General features: G+C 43.5%; 1 protein-coding gene across 2 annotated transcripts in view; it reads right to left on the reverse strand.

The window, feature by feature from the left end:
• The window catches only part of TMC5 (transmembrane channel like 5), a 119,241-nt gene that overhangs the window by 62,175 nt on the left and 33,119 nt on the right, over positions 1-23,947 (reverse strand). The window contains exons 2-3 of one of the 2 annotated variants that reach the window (XM_030211220.1): positions 12,254-12,410; positions 3,572-3,762 (exon numbers count right to left, since the gene is read on the reverse strand). In XM_030211220.1, coding sequence (XP_030067080.1) covers positions 3,572-3,762; positions 12,254-12,333 — 271 coding nt within the window. In that variant the 5' untranslated portion in view covers positions 12,334-12,410. Of the gene's footprint in view, positions 1-3,571; positions 3,766-12,253; positions 12,411-23,947 lie in introns of both variants that reach the window. The other variant, XM_030211219.1, reaches the window with a different exon arrangement.

Here is a 23,947-nt window from a genome sequence, read left to right on the forward strand (position 1 = left end):
CCATTTGAGGATCAGCATCACCCCTAGTGGCAGCAGACCAGGATTGCTGCTACCAGGGACCTACTATACCATCACTGATGGCTCCCAGTAGGTTCTGGGGGGAGGGAGGTCAGGAAGGTGGGGTAGGGTAGAGATCAGAGGGCAGGGTTTGTGTGACAGAGAGAACCTTGATGGTGGGATTGGGATGTGGGCAAGGACATATTTTGAGATTTTTGATTATATGAGGTTTTGTGATTGCTTAGTTCAGGGGTGGCAAATATTTTGGCCTGATAGCCAGACTGGGGGCCACAATTGGGGTGGGGACTGGTTGGGACCTAATGACCCCTGGCAGAGGTCTGAGGTGGTGGGATTGGGATGCAGGAGAACTTACTTTGAGATTTTTGAGGATATTAGGTTTTGTGATTGCTTAGTTCTAGCGTGGCAAATATTTTGGCCTGATAGCCAGACAGCGGGCCATAATTTGGGTGGGGACTAGTTGGGATCTAATGACCCCTGGGGCAGAGGTCTGAGGTGGAAGAAAGGATTGGTCCCTCCCCCTTTCCCTTACTCCAGTACTCTCCCTCTTGGTCTAGCAAGACCCGGCATCTTCTCTCCTATCTGTCCAATGAGCAGCAGCTGTTTTTCCTTCCTCTGCATAGGCCACAGGAGGTTTTCAAGGCTTCTCCAATTAAACATCTGACTCCTTTCTTTGGCATACAGTACGTAGCTTCTTACGTAAGCAGCCCTTGATGACATCTTCATTGAAGGGCCCAAACCTTCACCTTTGATTCGAGTATCTTAATGCATCATCAAAAGTGAACATTTTGGGTCTTTGCCGATGGCATCACCAGGGCAGTGCTGGGCATGCAGTCAGAGTGGAAAACAGGGACTGGTTGTTTAGGCCAAATAAAAAGTGCCTGTGGGCTATAATTTGGATACCCCTGGTTTAGGTTGTTTGCCTTGTTCAGGGCTGTTTTTGAGGGGGTACTGAGTACTGGCACCTTTTCCATTGTCTGCTAAAACTGACCCATGGTCCCCAAGTTTTAATGAAAGAGCTCAGGCTCTACACATCAATTCTTCCTTGTCATAGATTCTGTGACTGGTTGCAGGGGTTCTGGCTATTGTGGGGTGGGTCCCTCAGTGATCACCCCACCCCTGAAGGGTGGCCTGGCATTTGAGTACCGGCAATTTTTCACTAGAAAAAACACACTGATCTTGTTTAGAAATTAATGGGTCAATATTCACTGGCATTTGAGGTTAACAGCTCCTCCTATTCAGATAAGCTCCAAATCGCTGCCGATTCTATAAAACCACATGTAACTTATTTGTGTTTACAAGCTAATTGGCATTGATGCCAGCACTTAACAAGCAATAATGAACACTAATTGGCAATTATCAGAGTGGTGGATACTTGGAATGTCCTCCCATGGGAGGTGGTGGAGATGAAAACAGTAACGGAATTCAAAAATGCGTGGGATAAACATAAAGGAATCCTGTTCAGAAGGAATGGATCCTCAGAAGCTTAGCAGAGATTGGGTGGCAGCACCGGTGGTTGGGAGGTGGGGCTAGTACTGGGCAGACTTCTACGGTCTGTGCCCTGAAATTGGTAGATACAGATCAAGGTCAGGTATGCATATGAGTTTATCTTGTTGGGCAGACTGGATGGACTGTACAGGTCTTTTTCTGCCGTCACCTACTATGTTACTATATAGCATATTTTCAAAGCACTTAGCCTCCCAAAGTTCCATAGAAACCTATGGAACTTAGCCTCCCAAAGTGCTTTGAAAATATGCCTCTATGTAATCTGGATAGTACTGGGGTGGTAAGGTGGCAGAGCCAGAAGTTATCTACATAGCAGCAATATTCAGTCCGCTAACTGGATAACTGTCTGGATAAAGTTATGACAGTAAAAAGGCTGAATAATGGGTGCAGAAGAGTGAAGTATTGCTGTTATCCATATCCAAATATTAAGTTCCAGCCACCACTCAGATAGCAGTGATGAATAGCTGGATTTTAATTTAGCCATGACAGCTAGATCTAAAAAAAAAAAATACTGATCAACATGACTCTGTATTGATCCAAAAGTGTATTATTAATTATTTTTGTTTTATTATAGTATTTTTGTTTATGTATAATTATTGTATAATTTCCCAAGGTAATATTCAAAGTCATTTATCCTGATAAATAGCTTAGCTGGGCCTATCTGCAGATACTCAGCATCACTATCTGGATATCAGTGCTGAATATATGGGATTCAATTCAGCCATGGTAGTCAGTGTTTAATAAAAAGGCTGACCACCACAGATTTTGTTTGACGATAATCAATTGCCCTCTGTTGTGCCTCCAGGTCTTTTGGATTTTTTTACGTCGCCTGGTTCTAATAGCAAAAAAAAACCCATCTTACAACAATGGAGACAGCCTTCAGCTCCTACATTGTGGTCCTGGAGGTCCCAAATGATATACCTAAGATCTCCGCCCCCCCCCCCCCCCAGGCAAGAGATTCTGTCATTGCTAGGAGCGCTTCTGGTCTACCCTGCAGTCCCCAGCTAGGAATCGTCTACTCAATTGACTCAATTTGATCTTTATCGCTTTCATGCAGCATCTGGGTGGGGGGAGGGAGGGAGGGGGTGGGAATACTTGTTACACTGTTTGATGCATCTGGAAGTATTCTTTGTGTGGACAGCTTTTGGTTAATGGTGTGCTTTGCTTGTGTTGATTCCTGCTGTCATGTTCCATAATAAAAAAAAATTCACATAAAAAAAGATGACCACACCAACTGAATATTGACTTATTACTGTACACTATCTGCTGGGATCCTGGTTTTCCAGGGAAATGAGGAATATAAAATATTAAAATTATTCTACATTATACCCCCCCCCCCCCTCCCTCTGGTTCTGAAAAGAACAAGTGGGGAGTAGAGAAGAACCACTCTGCTCTATAATCCAGCCTCTCCCCTCCCAAGCAGTCTGTAGTTACCATGAAGGGAAGGGCCAGCACCCAGTGAGTTCTTTGGAATGATATTTAAGCAGCATTAGCACAAATAATAAGAGGACAACCCCATTAAGGGGGGGGGGGGGGGAGTTATCAACATGGGATACTGTTAAGTCAGGTTATTTTACCACAAGTTGGGTATTTAAAATAGGACCCTGTGCTAAAGTAACTCAACTTGTGCTAAAATAACCCAACTTAAAAGTAGCCCACATTGATAACTTGCCCCATAATTCTCCAGAAACATTAACCCCCTCCCCCACACCACCATTTTTCCCTCTTTCCACCTATTATAATATAATCTATGACTCGTTTATATATTCAGGTAACTTCATCTTTTGCTTTCGTGTACTTGCTTTATTTGGACCTTATGAAGGCAGTGTGATTCCTAAAAGTCAGTCAAGAAATGTATTAAATTACAAAGTTATTACCTTGTACATTTTTCGTTTATTGACATTGAGAATGCAAAAAATTAACTGAAAGGCTTCTGCTCTCCTAATTTTCCTAATTCTAGAATGTGTTGGAACCTTGGGGAACCCTTAATGCATTGGTTCCTGTTGGATACAAAGCTGTTCTATGAAGAAGCAAAATTTAAATTACATACTGAATCCACCGTTATATGGTTCTCTGTAAAGCGCAGTGTGTTCTGGAGCATGCTGGATGCGTGCAGAGGCAGGTTGCACTGATGCCATTGATATCACCTCCGGATAATCCATCCTCCTTTGTCTTACGTTGCTATAGTTTTCATCAGAGCCATACGGATTTTCAGAAAGGACTGAGAATTTCTGAGACGGTCTACTGTGTCAATAACAGAATCAGAAAAAACTTTTCATGAGCAATAATACATTACTATCCAGTACATTATGCACAACAGTATCAAAACTGATCACCAAAGAAGTGTACAAAATGTTCACTTTCAGAGGAATTTGATTTCAGACAGGCTACTTTGAAAAGACCTACAGTATCTTGAAAACGTTTTCACACCCTTTTATTTATTTGGATAGCTGTACATTTTGAATTGCATTTTGAATTGTATTTAAATATAAGATTTTTCATTGATCTATAGAACATAACTCTACATTTTCAATGTGAAATGACAATTCTAGAAATATTCAAAAAGAAATCAATAAGAAACCGAATTGTATATGTATTCACAACCCTTGACTCAATACTTGATGGAAGACCCTTCTGCAGCAATAAAAGTCATGAATCATTTAGAATAAGTATTGACCAACTTTGCAGTCACATGGTGCAAGTTTTGCCTAATCTTCTTGATTCGTTTTAAATTTACTACATTGTAGCTTCATCACATACTCCCTAGTCCTAGTATTTTTGGAAAGAGTAAACAGACGCTTCACACCTACCTGTTCAACTCCACTCATTATTTTATAGACCTCTATCATATCTCCCCTCAGCCGCCTTTTCTCCAAGCTGAAGAGCCCTAGCCGCTTTAGCCTTTCCTCATAGGGAAGTCGTCCCATCCCCTTTACCATTTTTGTCACCCTTCTCTGCACCTTTTCTAATTCCACTATATCTTTCTTGAGATGCGGCGACCAGAATTGAAGACAATATTCGAGGTGCGGTTGCACCCTGGAGTGATACAAAGGCATTATAACATCCTCAGTTTTGTTTTCTACTCCTTTCCTAATAATACCTAACATTCTATTTGCTTTCTTAGCCGCAGCAGCACACTGAGCAGAAGGTTTCAACATATCATCAACGACGACACCTAGATCCCTTTCTTGGTCCGTGACTCCTAACGTGGAACCTTGCATGATGTAGCTATAATTCGGGTTCCTCTTTCCCACATACATCACTTTGCACTTGCTCACATTAAACGTCATCTGCCATTTAGACGCCCAGTCTCGTAAGGTCCTCTTATAATTTTTCACAATCCTCCCGCGATTTAACGACTTTGAATAACTTTGTGTCATCAGCAAATTTAATTACCTCACTAGTTACTCCCATCTCTAGGTCATTTATAAATATGTTAAAAAGCAGCGGTCCCAGCACAGACCCCTGGGGAACCTCACTAACTACCCTTCTCCATTGAGAATACTGACCCTACTCTCTGTTTTCTATCTTTTAACCAGATTTTAATCCACAATAGAACACTACCTCCTATCCCATTACTCTCCAATTTCCTCTGGAGTCTTTCACGAGGTACTTTGTCAAACACCTTCTGAAAATCCAGATACACAATATCAACCGGCTCCCCTTTAGCCACATGTTTGTTCACCCCTTCAAAAAAATGTAGTAGATTGGTGAGGTAAGATTTCCCTTCACTAAATCCATGTTGACTTTCAGGCTTATTTTCAAAACAGAAAGGCGCCCATCTTTCGACACAAATCGGCATAATCTCTTATGTTCCCCTCAACTGTTTCCTACTATACATATACCTCATTATACCACAATATCACTTTGTATTCATTCACACTATGTATTTGTTCAAACCGTAACTGGATAACACCGTTAACGGTTATATGTAAGCCACATTGAGCCTGCAAAAGGTGTGAAAATGTGGGATACAAATGTAACAAATAATAATAATAATCTAAAGCCGATTTTGGGCGTCCTCAACTGCTTTCCGTCGCGGGGATGACCACAGTTCACGGAGGCGTGTTGGAATCATAGCAAAGGCGGGACTGGGGCGTGCTTAACACATGGGCGTCCTCGGCCGATAATGGAAAAAAGAAGGGCATCCCTGACGAACACTTGGGCGACTTTACTTGGTCCTTTTTTTTTTATGACCAAGCCTCAAAAATGTGCCCTAAATGGCCAGATGACCACCGGAGGGAATCAGGGATGACCTCCCCTTACTCCCCCAGTGTAACTCACTAACCCCCTCCCACCCTAAAAAAAAATTAATATTTTTTCCAGCCTCTATGCCAGCCTCAAATATCATATCCAGCTCCATGACAGCAGTATGCAGGTCCCTGAAGCAGTTTTAGTGGGTACTGCAGTGCACTTCAGGCAGGCAGACCCAGGTCCATCCCCCACTACCTGTTACACTTGTTGTGGTAAATGTGAGCCCTCCAAAACTCACCACAAACCCACTATACCCACATCTAGGTGCCCCCCTTCACCCATAAGGGCTATGGTAGTGGTGTACAGTTGTGGGTAGTGGGTTTTGGGGGGCTCAGCACCCAAGGTAAGGGAGCTATGCACCTGGGAGCTTTTTCTGAAGTCCACTGCAGTGCCCCCTAGGGTGCCCAGTTGGTGTCCTGGCATGTGAGGGGGACCAGTGCACTATGAATGCTGGCTCGTCCCACAACCAAATGGCTTGGATTTGGTCGTTTCTGAGATGGGCGTCCTCGGTTTCCATTATCGGCGAAAATCGGGGACGACCATCTCTAAGGTCGACCTAAATGTTGAGATTTGGGTGTCCCCAACCATATTATGGAAACGAAAGATGGACGCCCATCTTGTTTCGATAATACGGGGTTCCCCGCCCCTTCGCCGAGACGTCCTGTGAGTATGTCCTAAGGAAAACTTGGGTGCCCCATTCGATTATGCCCCTCTTTGTCTCATTAATCCATGCTTTTGAATATGCTCTGTAATTTTGTTCTTAATAATAGTCTCTACCATTTTGCCCGGCACCGACATCAGACTCACCGGTCTATAATTTCCAGGATCTCCTTTGGAACCTTTTTTAAAAAATCGGCGTTGCATTGGCCACCCTCCAATCTTCCGGTCCCACGCTCGATTTTAAGGATAAATTACATATTACTAACAATAGCCCCGCAAGCTCATTTTTCAGTTCTATCAGTACTCTGGGATGAATACCATCCGGTCCAGGAGATTTGCTACTCTTCAGTTTGTAGAACTGCCCCATTACATCTTCCAGGTTTACAGAGAATTCATTACGTTTCTCTGACTTGTCAGCTTCAAATACCATTTCTGGCACCGGTATCCCACCCAAATCTTCCTCGGTGAAGACCGAAGAAAGAATTAATTTAATCTCTCCGCTACGGCTTTGTCTTCCCTGATCACCCCTTTTACTCCTCGGTCATCTAGCGGTCCAACTGATTCTTTTGCTGGCTTCCTGCTTTTAATATATCTGGTATATAATCCATGCAGGTATCTCAAATCATAACCTCAAAAGACTTCAAACTATACAAATGCAGCACTTAAGTTAATAGCTAATGTAAGAAATTTTGATTGCATTACATCTCTGTTTTTAAAATATCACTGGTTACCTATATCTTTATTGGACTAGATTCTATATATCACGCCTAAAAAATCAGCACTGAAATGAAATTCGCCTAAGTGTATTGTATAAAGTAAATTCCATGTGGCATATAGAATACACCGAGCTCTGGTCTGTGCAACTAAATTTAGTCACGGGCAGTTACATTAAGTAAAACTTGGTGTAAATCCCGACGCCTAAATTATGCATAGATTTTAGAAAACGCCCATGCCCAGCCCATTCCAAGTCCAGTTTTCAACCATGTGATTTAGAATTTACGTGCACCACGTTACAGAATATACTTAGTCAGTTCTGCATGTAAATTCTAATTAATGACAATTAGTGCTGATAATTTGTTGTTAACCAATTAGCTTATGTGCATTGTTATGGAATACACTTCGATTTCTGTATGTAAATCTTGGCACGATATAGAGAATCCTGTGGATTATCAGCATCAACCATCTTATCTTTATTCCTTAACCGTTCCATGTACACCCTCTAGAGTTTTCAGGTTTCTGCAAAGTAATAGATTACTTATACCTCGATTGACAAGAGCAAAGTGGGAATCAACCCGCACTAAAGCTTTTATTTATTTATTTTTTTGGTTAGCACCAGTCTTGTGCACTTCTCTTCCAAAAGGAATACATGCTGAAGCAAATAAAAAAAAATAAGATTTAAAGTAAAATGTTTTTTTTTTAAACAAGCATTTGATATGGAAATAGATAGTGGGGGACGGATACATTAGCGTTTCTGTGGAATAGAATCTGTAATAAATACTTTGTATTATTGGAATGACTGTTTCTTGGATGAGTGTTTCTAGGCTTTCTTTCAGTTTGATGGAATTCCTTTTAATGTTTATTTTATTGTAAACCACTGTGTTCTGTTGAAGTTAAGCGGTATATTAAGTTTTAATAAAATATAAACATAAGCAAAATAATAGAAACTGACATAATGTAAATCCACTGCTGCTGGGTGAGATATTTGTTGATATATCTTGCATGTTTCAATGCATTTTATTTATATATTTATTCATTCAAGACTTGTTATACCACTTTAACTAACAAGTAGGACAACGGTGTACAATACTTGTCAAATACATAAAAAAAAACTCCAATGCAGTGTAGGAAAGGGAGACCACATACACTCAGAGCTGAGAGTTCAAGCTAACTAAGGCCTCTTTTAGCAAACCGCACTAGCGATTCCTGGTGTGGCAATCCAGGCAATATTCTCCAGTATTGACAGAGGTGATCATAGTTACTATTCAACGTGGGCCATTATATTTTATGCGATGGGCTATTGGAGTGATGGCTTTTAAGCAGAGGAGTAATATGATCCAAGATATAAGAATGACATAATAAACACATAGCGGAATTCTATAAGGTCTGGATCTTCTTAAGGGTATGTTTGCTAATCCCAGAGTACATGATGTTACAATAATCAATTCTGGATATAAGAAGAGCTATCAAGAATGAATGAATGAATATTGAAGGAAGGTGTTAAACCTCCTGAAGATTTGCCTCCCTGATTGAGAACGCTGATACGTTGGCTGTAATATCCTTTTCTGCTCAACCGCTTTGAATTTTGTTAACAGCTATGTTTAGTTGTATTTTCATTCTCTTTTTCCTAGTATCTTGATTCACCAATTGTGGACAAATTTAAAATAGTTTTTCCTTTTATTTTCTCAGGAATGGCTGTAAGCAGTTATTTCTTTGTGTTGCATTTTCTGATATTGCTATTTATGTCTATGGATGTAAATGAAAAAAAAAATTAATAAAGAAATTAAAAAAAAAAAAGAATGAATGAATGAATGAAACAATCATGGTTAAAAAAAATGAGCGAATGGAGCACAGCTGACACAATCAGAAATCCGGTTTTACAGAGCAGGGAAACCTGAGGGGCAAAAGAAAGCTGTGAATCAAGAACAACTCCCAAGTAACGAAAGTGTTCCAATGAGGAAATGGATGTACTAAAAAGAGATAGAACAGTACTGGATGAGAATAAAGGCCAGAAAGCCAGAAAGCCAACAAGCCACTGTTTTTTTAAAGATTTAATACCAAACGGTGATCCATTAATGAGTGAGCAATAGTATCTAAGAAATGTTAAAAGGCAAGCAAGTCTGGGTTAAATGGATTGGTGTGGTAAAGGAGAAGAATTCCATCTGCATAGATATGGAATAAAATATTAGGCTCGTGGATAACCTCAGCGAGTGGACTGGAAAATAAATCAAAATGGCAAAGGAGATAAAATAGATTTCCGAGGGATGCCACAAGACAAGGGTTTGCTAGTGGTCCAGCAGAAGGAGTAGTTACTCTAAAGGTTCTATCGAAAGGAAAGACTGAAACCAACAGAAAGCAGAACTAGATAGTCCAAGAAAGTTCAATCTAAATAAAAGAAGATAGTGATCTATGAGGTCGAATGCTGCAGAAAGGTCTAGGGAGATGCAAGAATGATCACCCCCTGGTCTAAATTATAGTGAACCTCACTTAAAACGGAAGCTATAACAGTCTCAGTACTACAGAGTGGTCTAAAGCCTGACTGATTAGGGTGGAGTAACATAGTAGCATAGTAGATGACGGCAGAAAAAGACCTGCACGGTCCATCCAGTCTGCCCAACAAGACAACTCATGTGTGCTACTTTTTGTGTATACCCTACTTTGATTTGTACCTGTCTTTTTCAGGGCACAGACCGTATAAGTCTGCCCAGCACTATCACCACCTCCCAACCACCAGCCCCGCCTCCCAACCACCGGCTCTGGCACAGACCGTATAAGTCTGCCCAGCACTATCCCCGCCTCCCACCACCGGCTCTGGCACAGACCGTATAAGTCTGCCCTGCACTATCCCTGCCTCCCAACCTCCAGTCCCGCCTCCCACCACTGGCTCTGGCACAGACCGTATAAGTCTGCCCCGCACTATCCCCGCCTCCCACCACCGGCTCTGGCACAGACCGTATAAGTCTGCCCAGCACTATCCCTGTCTCCCACCACCGGCTCTGGCACAGACCGTATAAGTCTGCCCAGCACTATCCCCGCCTCCCACCACTGGCTCTGGCACAGACCGTATAAGTCTGCCCTGCACTATCCCTGCCTCCCAACCTCCAGTCCCGCCTCCCACCACTGGCTCTGGCACAGACCGTATAAGTCTGCCCCGCACTATCCCCGCCTCCCAACCTCCAGCCCTAGTGTACTGTAAACTGTTGTAACTGAATGTGGACTATTTTCTCAACCACTTTAGATACAAAACATGTTGGAGACAGGGCGATAGTGGACTGGAAGAGAAGGATCCAGCATAGGCGTAGACTGGGGGGGGCGAGGGGGGGCAGTGCCCCCCCAAACGACGCGAGGCGCTGCCGCGCCATTAGTTAAAAAAAAAAAAAAAACATGCAGGCACGCGCTCCTCTCCGTCCGATTGGCTTCCCTGCCCTCTCTATCTGCGTCCCGCCTTCCTCTGACGTCATTTCCTTTCGACGGGACGCAGACAGAGAGGGCAGGGAAGCCAAGCGGACGGAGAGGAGCGTCTCCGTCTACTCCTCTCTCTTCCTCCCTCCCTCCGGCGCAGGCAGCAGTCTTTTCCAGCGTTCCTGGCAGCGGTAGCGTTGTACACGCTGCCTTTGGCTCTGCCCCGAAGCTTTCTCTTCAAGTTCCTGTTCCCGCATAGGTGGGAACAGGAACTTGAAGAGAAGGCTTCCGGGGCAGACCGAAGGCAGCGTGTATATCGCTACAGCTGCCAGGAACGCTGGAAAAGACTGCTGCCTGCGCCGGAGGGAGGGAGGAAGAGAGGGGGTAAACGGAGTCACCATCTTGGACCTCGCGCGGGGGGGAGGGGTGGGGAGCAGTGGGAAGGAGCAGGAGATGGATGGGACTGGGAGGGTGGGAAGGAGCAGGAGATGGATGGGACTGGGAGGGTGGGAAGCAGTGGGAAGGAGCAGGAGATGGATGGGACTGGGAGGGGTGGGAAGGAGCAAGAGATGGATGGGACTGGGAGGGGTGGGTGGGGAGCAGAGGGAAGGACCAGGAATTGGATTGGACTGGGAGGGGTGGGGAGCAGCGGGAAGGAGCAAGAGATGGTTGGGACTGGGAGGGGTGGGGAGCAGAGGGAAGGAGCAAGAGATGGATGGGACTGGGAGGGGTGGGGAGCAGAGGGATGGACCAGGAGATGGATGGGATTTGGAGAGGTCAGGCACAGCAGAGGGAAGGAGCAAGAGATGGATGGGACGGAGGGATGGTGAGCAGAGGGAAGGAACAGAAGATGGATGGGACTGGGAGGGGTGGGGAGCAGAGGGAAGGAGCAAGAGATGGATGGGACTGGGAGGGTGGGGAGCAGAGGGAAGCCTACTGGAAAGAAGACACTGCATAAAAGAGAAGACACTGGGATCAAAGCGAATAGAAAAACTACATGATCAGACAACAAAGGTAAATAAAAGTTTATTTTATTCATAATTTATTAATTGAAATGTGTCAGCTTTTTGAAATGTGCATCTGTGATATTTTGCCTGTAAATTTCATTTCCTTCCTCCATATTAGCATATTCATTTGCATATGTATATATGCAAATGATATGCTAATATGCTCCGCCCATTTTTGCCCCCCCAAATGAAACAGTCAAACTACGCCTATGGGATCCAGAGGAGGTTTTTTTCAGTAGCGGTCTTAAAATAGCTGTTTTCCATGAAGTGGGGACTTGACCTAATTGCAGACTGTTATTTACCATAGAAATTAAAAGAGAAAGCAGTCCCAGATTGCCATACCCGATCCAGGGTGAAGGAATTGAATCAAGAGTACACACTGTGACTTTCATAGAGTAAAAGATCTTATCTTATAAACCTCCTTCCCCCCAATCACCACCTTGCAGAAGTTTGATATCATCAACGGACCTTGATACCTTCTTATCCTTGTCCTCTAGAAGGCATACAGAACTTATTCTGAGTTTAATTTCTCCCTGGGAACATTATTTAATGTTGCTTAGAAAGTAAGTTGCTCTGAATTTACTGGGACCAGGCTTCTGGCATTCCTAGGACATGTGCTCTGGCAGCATTGTGGACACAGATACACAAGTGAACCTGTATTTCCCTATCTAAAAAATAAAACTGGACATTACCTTCTGTCAATTTCCAGCGTGTCCAAGTGATGGTACTCGTCGTCGTCAGTTTCAAAACCTTCATTGTAATGGTATGACATGATGAAAGCAAAGTTTTCAGTTTCTTAAAATACCTTATCCTTGACGGGTGCATTTATTGTTTCAGCAGCTGACAAACCTAAAGACATAAGAAGCATCATATTAAATCACACCAAAGGTCCAGCAAGCCCTAGCATCCTTTCTCCAACAGCGAGTAATCAATGTCCCAAGCACTCAATAGGATCCTAAGGAGAAGACTCAGGGATAATCAGTAGGGGTGTGCATGCCAAAAATGTTATTTTGTTTTCCCATATATTTGATGAGCTTTTTAATTTTATTCTTTTTTTTTTGTTTTGTTTTGCATAATGTTGCCAATAGTGCAAATATTGCGCAATAGTGTGCCCTATTCAGTGTTTCAATTTTATTTGACATACTGCAAATCAAAAAAAATGTAATCAACTATAATTAATAAATAAAGGGTAAGTATTCAGTCAGTGGCAATGAGTGGGTTTTTTTTTTTTTTTAGTTGTCACTGACAGGAATTGCTCTAGATCTTCTCGAACTTATCTGAACTTACACCTTCCCAACTGTAAAAAGAATAAGACCATTTTTTCCAAGGAACATCTTCCACAACCTGGTACAATCATTGGTACTCAGTCACTTGGACTACTGTAATTCACTCTACGCCGGCTGTAAAGAGCAAATACTCAAAAAAAACTCCAGACAGCTCAAAACACGGCAGCCAGACTAATATTCGGCAAATCAAAATATGAAAGTGCAAAACCCTTACGAGAAAAACTACACTGGCTCCCACTCAAAGAACGCATCACGTTTAAACTCTGTACTTTAGTCCATAAAATCATCCATGGTGACGCCCCAGCCTACATGTCAGACCTAATTGAACTTTCACCTAGGAACGCAAAAAAATCTTCTCGCACTTTCCTCAACCTTCACCCACCAAATTGCAAAGGCCTGAAATAGAAATTAATGCACGCATCTACCTTCTCCTACTGTATATGAGCACGCAGCTCTGGAACGCATTGCCACGCAACTTGAGAACTGTCTATGAACTGACAAACTTCCGCAAACAATTGAAAACCTATCTCTTCGACAAGATATACAACAAAGAGCAACACATGTAACTATATAACCTCTGACTTATCCAGAAATGTTTTATACTATCTTTTGCTTTATTATTATCATTTAAGCCAAAACTATCCGTTATTGTACGTTCCCCTCTATTTCCCATATCCACGATGAATTGTAAGCCACATTGAGCCCGCAAAAAGGTGGGATAATGTGGGATACAAATGCAATAAATAATAAATAAATACAAAACATATTATGCATCCAATTTCTCCATTACAGGCAGCAAGCTCTGGAACGCCCTACCAAGATCGATTCGTACAGTCAGTAACTATCTACCCTTCTGGAAGCTACTTAAAACTCACCTTTTCAAGCAAGCCTACATATATGACTTGACTTAAATTAGAAATCCATCTGCGATACCTGGATCTGACTACTTGGCAGTACTTAATATGTTTTTTTCCTTTTGAATTCATCCCTCTCTAACCACTATTATACATTCTTTCTTATCCACAACACTTTAACCAACTTACAACCTCTTCCATTCCCTATCTCTACCACCTTCCTCCCTTATCCTTTCTTAGTCCACCTCTTTATATATTTAAATGTTTTATCCATTTTATGCTATCTTGTAAATATGTTTTATTATGTAAACCGCATTGAGCCTGCTACTAGTGGGAAAGCGCGGGTTATAAGTGTTACAATACAATACAATTATCCCCGGATATTCAGATGTCTGAATGTTCAAACAGCCACAGTTCTTTTAGGGGCCCTTTTACGAAGCGGCTTAAATCGGCCTTACCACCAGGCTTGCTCAGGAGCCCAGCAGTAGTTCTGGCTTCCAGCACACGGCAATTATATTTTCTAGCGCAGGGGGTATGCCCAGCGGCAGTGGCGTAGCTACATGGGGCCTGGGGGGGGCTGGTCCCCCTCAGATTTGGCCCTGGACCCCTCCCCGGTGTCGCCAACCCTCCCCCATCACCCTCGAGTACCTGTGCTGGCGGGGGTCGCCAATCCCTGCCAGCCGAAGTTCTGTGTCTTCAGCCCGTCTCTGGGCCAGCGCGTTGGAATGTGCAGGACGATTCATACCATGCAAAGAGAATCGGCTTCCTGCTTGCAGAATCAGATCAGCTGCTGCAGCAGTCTGCAGCAACGCGCCAACCCAGAGAAGGGCTGAAGAGTCTTCAGTGAAGACACAGAACTTCGTGTGGCGGGGACCCCCACCAGCACAGGTACTCGACGGCAATGGGGGAGGGGTCAAAGATGGCGGCGCAGGGGGGTTCCCCCTCACCCCTGCCCAGCGGTAATCGCTGCCTGGTTACCACTGGGGTCCCGCTGGAGCCCCTACCACCTCCTAAATAGGAGGTATTATGGGCTCCTACAGGAAAGGGCTAAGTGGCAAGTGTTTAACTTACTCCATAGCCATTACCTTTAAAAAAAAAAAAAAAAGCCTTTCACCGTTGGTGGCGGTGGCAAACCTGTGTGCTGATGCTACTGCATGGCTCCTTTTACCTCTGTTTGGTAAAAGGGTCCCTTAGGTAGTTAGCCATCTTGCTTTGATCCTGGCAACCTGGGTTCAATTCCCACTGCAGCTCCTTGCTCCTTGTGCAAGTCACTTAACCCTCCATTGCCCCAGGAACAAAACTTAGATTGTGAGCCCCCCAGGGACAGAGAAAAGTACCTGCATATAATGTGTACAGCGCTGCCTGCATACATCTAGTAGCGCTATAAAAATGATTAGTAGTAGTTGTAGTAGTTGTCTGTCAACATCTGTTTGAGTATCTGGAATACCACTTTCTTAGCTGTATCACCAGAAGGGTAGAGACGTATACATTTATATGCTACTTCATATCCCTTTCCATCCATCCCTTTCCATCTTCTACGCCACCTCCTAATGCTTATTTCCTTATGAACCCAATTCCTCCTATGTTTAACTTACTTTCCGTTAACCTCATCAGTTTCTACGTTTACCACAAACTGTATATTCTTATTCAACTTTGTAATTATTTATATTGTTGCTATGTAAGCCGCAGGGCCGTGCCTAGGGTCTCTGGCGCCCCCCTGCAGTTGGCGTCTCCGGCACCCCCCCCCCCCATTGGCACCGCGCCGCTCCCCCCCAAAAACGATCGCTACACTACTCGCCCTCTTCTCCCCAGATCCTTTTCCTTTTTTTTTGTTTAAATTTACCTCTGTCCGGCGGCAGCGTAGCATCAGTGAGAAGGAGGCGGCGCTCCCCCGCCCCGACGTGTCTACTAGTCTTCTTCCCTTCGCTAAGTGTCCCGCCTTCTTCTGACGTCATTTCTGACGTCAGAAGAAGGCGGAACACAGCGAAGGGAAGACTAGTAGACACGTCGGGGCGGGGGGGGGGGGGGGAGTGCCGCCTCCTCACTGACGCTACGCCGCCGGACAGAGGTAAATTTAAACAAAAAAAAAAAAAGGAAAAGGATCTGAGGAGATGAGGGCAAGGTAAGCATGGTGCAGCGGGGCGCCCCCCCCAGAGGATGGTGCCCTCCTGCCATGCTTACTTCGCTTACCGTGTTGGCACGGCCCTGGTAAGCCGCATTGAGCCTGCCATGTGTGGGATAGCATGGGGTACAAATGTAATAAATAAATACTTAAATATGCATTTTTTTACTACATTATTAACTTCCAAGAAGCATCACTAATGGCAAACTATTTTATTTCCATGTTACACAACACCTTTTGTAAACATAAAGGAATATAATACACTGAATACATTAGATCAGTGGTTCCCAATTCTGGAGGTACTCCAGCCAGGCAGGTTTTCAAGATATCTACAATGAATATTCATGAGAGAGATTTGCATGCAGTGGAGGCAGCCATGACTATTTATTGTGGATATCCTGAAAATCTGACTGGCTGGGGAGCCTCCAGGGCCAGATTGGAGAACCACTGCACTAGAGACTAAACATATATCCAGTTCCAAATCTGAACCTGACCTTTTAAATGTTATTTGACAAATTATTCCACATGGTGAAAATCAACACTTGGTTAATTCCTTCCTTGTGTTTATGGGTTCCAGAGAGTGAATATCATTGCCATTTTCAAAAAAGGATTTATTTAGGAGATATGAAAGGTAGGTATATGCTGAAGAGTGGAGGCAGATCTCTAAAAAAGTTAATTAAAGGAGGTACACTTAAGATTTTACAGACACTTCAGTCTTCTTGAGAAGTTTTTTCAAACATGATCAAATTAACTTCAATTGGAAGAAACTTTTCTAAGCCTCAAGAACAGGGGCGGACTGAGAGAACTCTGGGCCCTCCCCACCAACGCCACCGCCACTCATGCCCACACACTGCCGCCGCCGCCTCCCCCCCACACAGATGCTACCACTGCACCTCCCCCCCCCCACACACACGATACCGCCACCCCTGCAGCCCTTACCTTGAAGGGGTGGTCTAGTAGCTTGTTCGGGGCAGAGACACCAAGGGTGGCCCATTGCAATGCTGAAGATTGAAGACTAAATGAATGAGATTTTTCTCATGGGTCCCTGCCAAGTCTTAAACCAGCTCTAGCATATGTACATTCTTAAAACTGACATATTCTAATTAATAAATAGCAAATAATTGTTTTTTTATTCAAAAATTTATTATACAGTACTTAAAAAGAGATTGGCAAACATCACAAAATCTACATCAATGAGGAGAAGAGCAAACCAAACATTAATCTAAGGAAAACAACAACATAACCTCTCTATACAAAACACTACAAAAGTTACTTGGGACCTGAATGACCGAGAGGGGCATAATCGAACATCGACGGCGATCTATTTTGGCGGCTGCGGAACAGCTGGCCTGAACCGTATTTTCCAAAAAGATGGCCGGCCATCTTTTTTTTTGATAATACGGTTTAGCCCAGCCAAATGCCAGAGTTCGCCGGGTTTGAGATGGCCGGTTTTGTTTTTCAGCGATAATGGAAAAAAATGCCGGCCATCTCAAACCCGGCGAAATCCAAGGCATTTGGTCGTGGGAGGAGCCAGCATTTGTAGTGCACTGGTCCCCCTGACATGCCAGGACAGCAACCGGGCACCCTAGGGGGCACTTCTAAAAATGTTAAAAAAATACACAAATAGCTCCCAGGTGCATAGCTCCCTTACCTTGGGTGCTGAGCCCTCCAAATCCCCCCCAAACCCACTCCCCACAACTCTACACCATTAACATAGCACTTATGGGTGAAGGGGGGCACCTATATGTGGGTACAGTGGGTTTGTGGGGGGTTGGAGGGCTGAACACTTAGCACCACAAGTGTAACAGGTAGGGGGGGATGGACCTGGGTCCGCCTGCCTGAAGTGCACTGCACCCATTAAAAACTGCTCCAGGGACTTGCATACTGCTGTCAGGGAGCTGGGTATGACATTTAAGGCTGGCATACAGGCTGGTAAAAAAAGGTTTTTATTTTTATTTTTTTAGTGTGGGAGGGGGTTGGTGACCACTGGGGGACTATGGGGAGGTCATCCCCCATTCCCTCCGGTGGTCATCTGGTCAGTTGGGGCACCTTTTTGAGGCTTAATCGTGAAAATAAAAGGACCAAGTAAACCCAGCAAAATACTGCTTAACGCCGCTTTTTTTTCCATTATTCGTGAAAGCCGGCTATCTGGTAGCCACGCCCATGCCCACCCATGCCCCGCCTTCGCTACACTGCCAACATGCCCCCTTGAACTTTCGCCGGCGCGGCGACAGGAAAGCAGTGATGGTGTCAAAAAAGCCGCTTTCGATTATACGGATTTCGCCGCTTTTGAGAGATCGCCGGCCATCTCCCGATTTATGTCGGAAGATCGCCGGCGATCACTTTCGAAAATAAGCCTGCAAATCTACCATTCCATAAAAGCACCAACGAGGACCTTTCTAGGAAAAGACAGCATTGGAAATATCGTGGTGAGGCCAGAGCATCAATACACTTATTGGAAAAATTGAACAAGCTGGATTACTACTACTACAGGTCCCAACAATCGACACTAACAGAATATCTGGCCTTGGTCACACCTGAAAACACAAATACAGGACAAGTGACCACAAACTATGGGGCACTTTCACCAATGCTTAGCGAGTTCTAATGGAATTAACAGCGCTAAATGATGCATGTCCTATTTTATACCTATGGGCCACAGGGCACTTAGCGCATGCAGATTTTAAATGTGTTGCGATCCTTGACAGGAAGCCAATACAATTCTCTCACAGCGGTTTAGCACTCTTCAATCTGGCAAGAGATCTGTTAAACTGGTTAAATTAAATAGAATCTATTTGTATGTGCCACAAGTTTATAATATAAATAGGACTTAAACCAGTCTTACCTCCCTGACAGCAGTATGCAGGTCCCTGGAGCAGTTTTTAATGGGTGCAGTGCACTTCAGGCAGGCGGACCCAGGTCCATCCCCCCCTACCTGTTACACTTGTGGTGCTGAGCCCTCCAACCCCCCCAAAAAACCCACTGTACCCACATGTAGGTGCCCCCCTTCACCCATAAGGGCTATGGTAATGGTGTAGAGTTGTGGGGAGTGGGCTTGGGGGGAATTTGGGGGGCTCAGCACCCAAGGTAAGGGAGCTATGCACCTGGGAGCTAGCTATTTGTGTATTTTTTAAACATTTTTAGAAGTGCCCCCTAGGGTGCCCGGTTAGTGAAAGGACCCCTAAGAGTAGAAATATGTAAATTACAATTAGCTTGAAAGCTCAAGACTCCAGACTCTACATGCAGAACACCACCAGAGAAATAGAAAATGTTGCATGTCCTTGTATAGTGCAAAAAAATAAAGATAGTAAATGTCAATTCCAAAAACTGACACATTGCAATCAATAAATGGAAAATACAATTATTTTTCTACCTTTATGGTCCCAGTCTCAGCTCCTTGCTCATTCTCATCTCTTAGATCGCTGTCCAGGGCCTCCTGTCCATTTCCCATGTTTTTCTGTCCTCCCATCTTTTTAATTTCTTCCACTCATTGATTTTTTTTCATTCTCAGCATGTCACCCTAATCCCCCTTTCCACCCTTCTCCATGCCCAGCATGACCCCCCCCCCCCATTTCCCCCAGCACATCCCACGATCTCCGCTTCCACCATGTCCCCCTGATCTCACTTTCCACCCCCCCCCCCAAACCCAGGCCAGAATGTTCCCCGGTCTCCCCTCCCCCATTCCTCTGTGCCCAGCATACCCCTTCAAACTCTCCTTCCACCATATCCAGCAAAAGAGTATTAGAAATAATGGACTGCCTATGCATGGTCCATCTGTAAAAAGTCTAAAGGTGTTCCAGTTGGATAGGCAGTGCCTTAAAAGGTGGAGGACAAAAGATTTTCTTAAACTTATTTGACAGCTTTTTAATTCATTTGAAAGCTTCCCATATGTAGATATAAATATCATGAAATAAAAATTAAATATCACTAAAACAGCTTCAAAAATTATTGTAGCTGGTAGAAACCGCAGTTATTTATTTATTAGGATTTATTTACCGCCTTTTTGAAAGAATTCACTCAAGGTGGTGTACAGTAAGAATAGATCAAATATGAGCAATAGGCAATTACAGCAGTAAAAATATTAAAACAACAATACAAAGTATGGCATGGTATACTATTTACAATGTCAACACAATACGTTATAGAACATTGTAATTGATAGTGAAAGTTAAAGCAAAGATGGAAGATACAGATAGGTAAGAAAGTAAGAAGACTTAAAAAGTAAGGTGACTGATTTAAAGAAAGTTGCACATGAGGTCAGAGAGATGGAGAAATTAGATCTTACCCGCTAATTTGCTTTCCTTTAGTCCCTCCGGACCGGTCCAAGAACTGACTGGTGGGTTGTGCACTCCTTCCAGCAGGTGGAGACTGAGAATTCTGACTTTAGAGAGCCAATAAGAGCCCTGGCCAACTAGCCTCAGATTCAGTAATCTCAGTCTCCAGCAGGTGGAAGGAGGTGAGCCCTTTAGTCTCCTCTCTTTATCGCTCTCTGTTATTTGGCTTTCTATTTAAAAAAATATATATATATATCTTATAGCAGGGCAGAGGCTGTTTCTTTCTCTGTGTCCCGTGGTTTAGGCTTCTAGTGACTGGGTGCAGAGCACACTTCAGTCAGCCTTGGGGTGCTACACACAGTAAAGTCGGCCAACTGCTCATCAGGGACACCCTTCTTTTTTCCATTATCGGCCAAGGACGTCCATGTGTTAAGCACGCCTCAGTCCCACCTTTGCTATGCTTCCAACACGCCCCCGTGAACTTTGGTCATCCCCACGACAGAAAGCAGTTGAGGGCGCCCAAAATCGGCTTTCGATTATGCCGATTTGGGCGACCCTGGGAGAAGGACGCCCATCTCCCGATTTGTGTCGAAAGATGGGCGCCCTTCTCTTTCTAAAATAAGCCTGATAGTGACATAACTTAAGAAATTCAAATCTTTGGGAGGTACAAAATAATCTATATATCTAGAATGTGGACACATTATCAAGTTTGTGAAGTTTAAATTTTAAAACCAATTTCAGTTTAACAAATAAACAGAAGACAGAAGTCATAATATAAAGGGAAAGGAAAGGAAATGGGATTTGATATACTGTGTTTCTGTGATTACAATCAAAGCATAGTATATACTTGTACCTGGGGCAATGGAGGGTTAAATGACTTGCCCAGAGTCACAAGGAGCTGCAGTGGGAACTGAACCCAGTTCCCCTGGTTTTCAGGCCACTCTCCAAAGACAAAAAGTCCAATGTTTAAAATAAGTGGTGTATTTGCCAACTGCTGATGAATATATAACTTCAATATCCATGGAATTTTGGCCATTATACAGATAGCATCGTGGCCAAAAATACCTCTAACCAGCCCAACGTTATCTGTATTATGAGGGAGTGGGTTTGAAGTGGAGCAAGGGCAGTCCAAGGAAATCATTCAGATATCTAGATTGTGTTCCTTTCCTACTTACATATTTTACTTTGTAAACCTCTGCAACTTGTATAGCTTAGAGGTATAGCAAGTTTTTAAATAAATATAAACATCAATAAAACTTTTTAAAACATTTCTTAAAGTCAGTGAGAACAAAAAAACCTCTCTACATGAATTAAAATAATAAGTTTATTGAGCTATAATAATCTCATCATTCAAATCTTTCAGGACCAGGTCTCAAATTACTACAAATTGTTTCTTGCATCAGTCTGTAGATGGAGAAAAAAAAATGTTCCGATTGTTGTCATACAAGTATTTAGTTACCAGACAGCATTTAAAACCAGGACTAGCTCCAGTGGTGTGCTGGAGCAGGCTATCACAGGCTCGCAAGAGCCGGTTGTTAAGTTTTTAAGAATTTTGGGAGCCGGTTGTTAAAGTAGGGCCCTCCATGGCTACTTTAACAACTGGCTCCCAAAATGTGGGCTTGGGCCCCCTGCTGAATTCTCTTTTACTTTGCTGGTGGGGATGCTGAGCCCTGCCAGCCAAGTAAATAGACTGCTGCTGCTCCCCACTTCTTGTTTCCAGCTCTGAGCAGCAGGCTGGGATTTCTCCAGCATGTGTAAGAAGTTTCAGCATGCTGCTCAGAGCAAGACGTTGGGAGTGGTGGCAGTCCATTTATTGGCTGCCAGCAAAGGTATGCCTAGCGTGCCTGCACGAAGGGAGGGAGGAGAGAGAGACAAGTGTTGCTACCCTCTTCCCCCCTCCCCCCAGCCACCCCTGGCCCGTCTAACTGCAGAGCTGGCTAGAGCCTGTTGTTAAAAATTTACCAGCACACCCCTGACTAGCTCTGTGTGTTTCAGATGACTTGAAGCTATCTTCTTCACGCAACAGAAGTGTGCATTTGAATAAAACCATGAAGATCTAAAGCTTATTGGGAAACCCTTAACAAAAGCAAACTATACAGTACAATACCAGCAGTGAATACCTGGTACAAAATAATTGTATTCTGTTTTTAAATGCAGAACAGTCAATACTAAGCAGCTACCATTTCACTTTCAGTGTATATCTTATATAAGCGCTGCCCCATTTTAGATAGAACGTAGAGTTCAGATTAGATATGTCTAGGTCAAGAAGTGTACAATCCTAGTATTTTAGAAAACGATCTGCCGACATAGAGCCTTTTCTTACTATTTTTTTTATGTAACAGGAAGTCTTTATTAAAGTTTGCACAATACAAATAAGACAAAGTGAAATACAATCTCAAACACAAGTGCAACCCACATGAAAACCAAATGAAAATAAGACTTTTAGTGTCTCCTTATTTATAGGTATTTTACTAAAACCCAACCCTAATCCCAAATGCAAAATAAACCAAAGAAGGGGAGAAGTCACGCACTGTATGTCCGGTCTTCGAGGCAGAACCGGGATTTGTGAGCCCTTGGGCCACTGTCGAGGAGCGGCAGCGGCAGGCAAGACCACCCTGGAACTGGATACACAGAAGAGCAGGGCTGGAACTCTGGACTGGAGTAGTACTGAGGCATGCAACTAGAACAGGCAGAACAGGAACAACTTCACCTGCACTTGACCACCATTCCTCCGGAGTTGAGCTCTGGAGTGCGGGCGGCCGGCAGGACTTGCAGGACGGCACAGGAACTGAAGATCCAGAGGACCCACACAGGTGAGGTCTAGTGAAGCAATCAGCACACAGAGGCAGAGACAAGACTAACACAGAAGCAAACAAAGGCCACCAGAAAGGTAAGTCTGAGGTGGTCACGGCCACAGACGTGACACTGTAAACCCAAATCGGAGTCAATTATAACAAATAAAACCAAGGGAAGTGATTCATCAGTTACAGAAAGCCAGTATGTTTCAAAGCCCCCCCAAATCGGATTCCACTTAGGTTCAGCTTTCCTACATAAAGCAGCCAATTTTTCCATCCTGTAAACATAACTTTGTTTATTTCTCCATAGATTCAAGACTGGAACATTAAAGTTCTTTCCAGCTAGCCGCCAATGTCAACTTAGCTGCTTTAAAAGAAATGTCTAACCAGTGTAATTTGTTCCTTACGAAATCCAGGAATGGCCTTGATGGACACAGACCTTTTCTAACAGATGCAGAAATGCACATGTATAGCAGGAGAAGCCATGTTACAAACATACAAGTTGAAAACCTGAATTGAGAAAACGTAATATACACTTAAGCAGTTGGTATCCACAGTCTATACGTTTGTTTATTTATTGGGATTTATTAACTGCCTTAAACACATGTAAGTATTAGCACTTTTTTTTCTGTCTTATTCAGGTAAAAAACAGGTATTTTCCTGTCCCCAAAGGGCCTACAAGCACCCACCAAAAGAACGTAAGGCGAAATTTCCACCTCTATTCCTGTAGCCCTTGAAACCACCAGATTTACACACAATCTGGCAAGAGATCTGTTAAACTGGTTAAATTAAATAGAATCTATTTGTATGTGCCACATGTTTATAATATAAATAGGGCTTAAACCAGTCTGTTCCACAATAACTAAATTATGTATTTTATTACTACCAAAGTCATTATTTTGCTGTCCTATTAGTTGATCAATATGGTTTATGGAACACAGCCAAAAGCTAGGAGGCTCTCCTGCAGAACTGTGGCTGGCCTTTACACACCTGTTTACTTAACATTTTTCTATTTGCCAACTGCAGATTGTCTTGTTGAAAATGTTTGCTAAAAA

This window comes from Microcaecilia unicolor, chromosome 8, assembly GCF_901765095.1.
Source record: "Microcaecilia unicolor chromosome 8, aMicUni1.1, whole genome shotgun sequence".
In the NCBI taxonomy this organism is placed as follows: domain Eukaryota; kingdom Metazoa; phylum Chordata; class Amphibia; order Gymnophiona; family Siphonopidae; genus Microcaecilia; species Microcaecilia unicolor.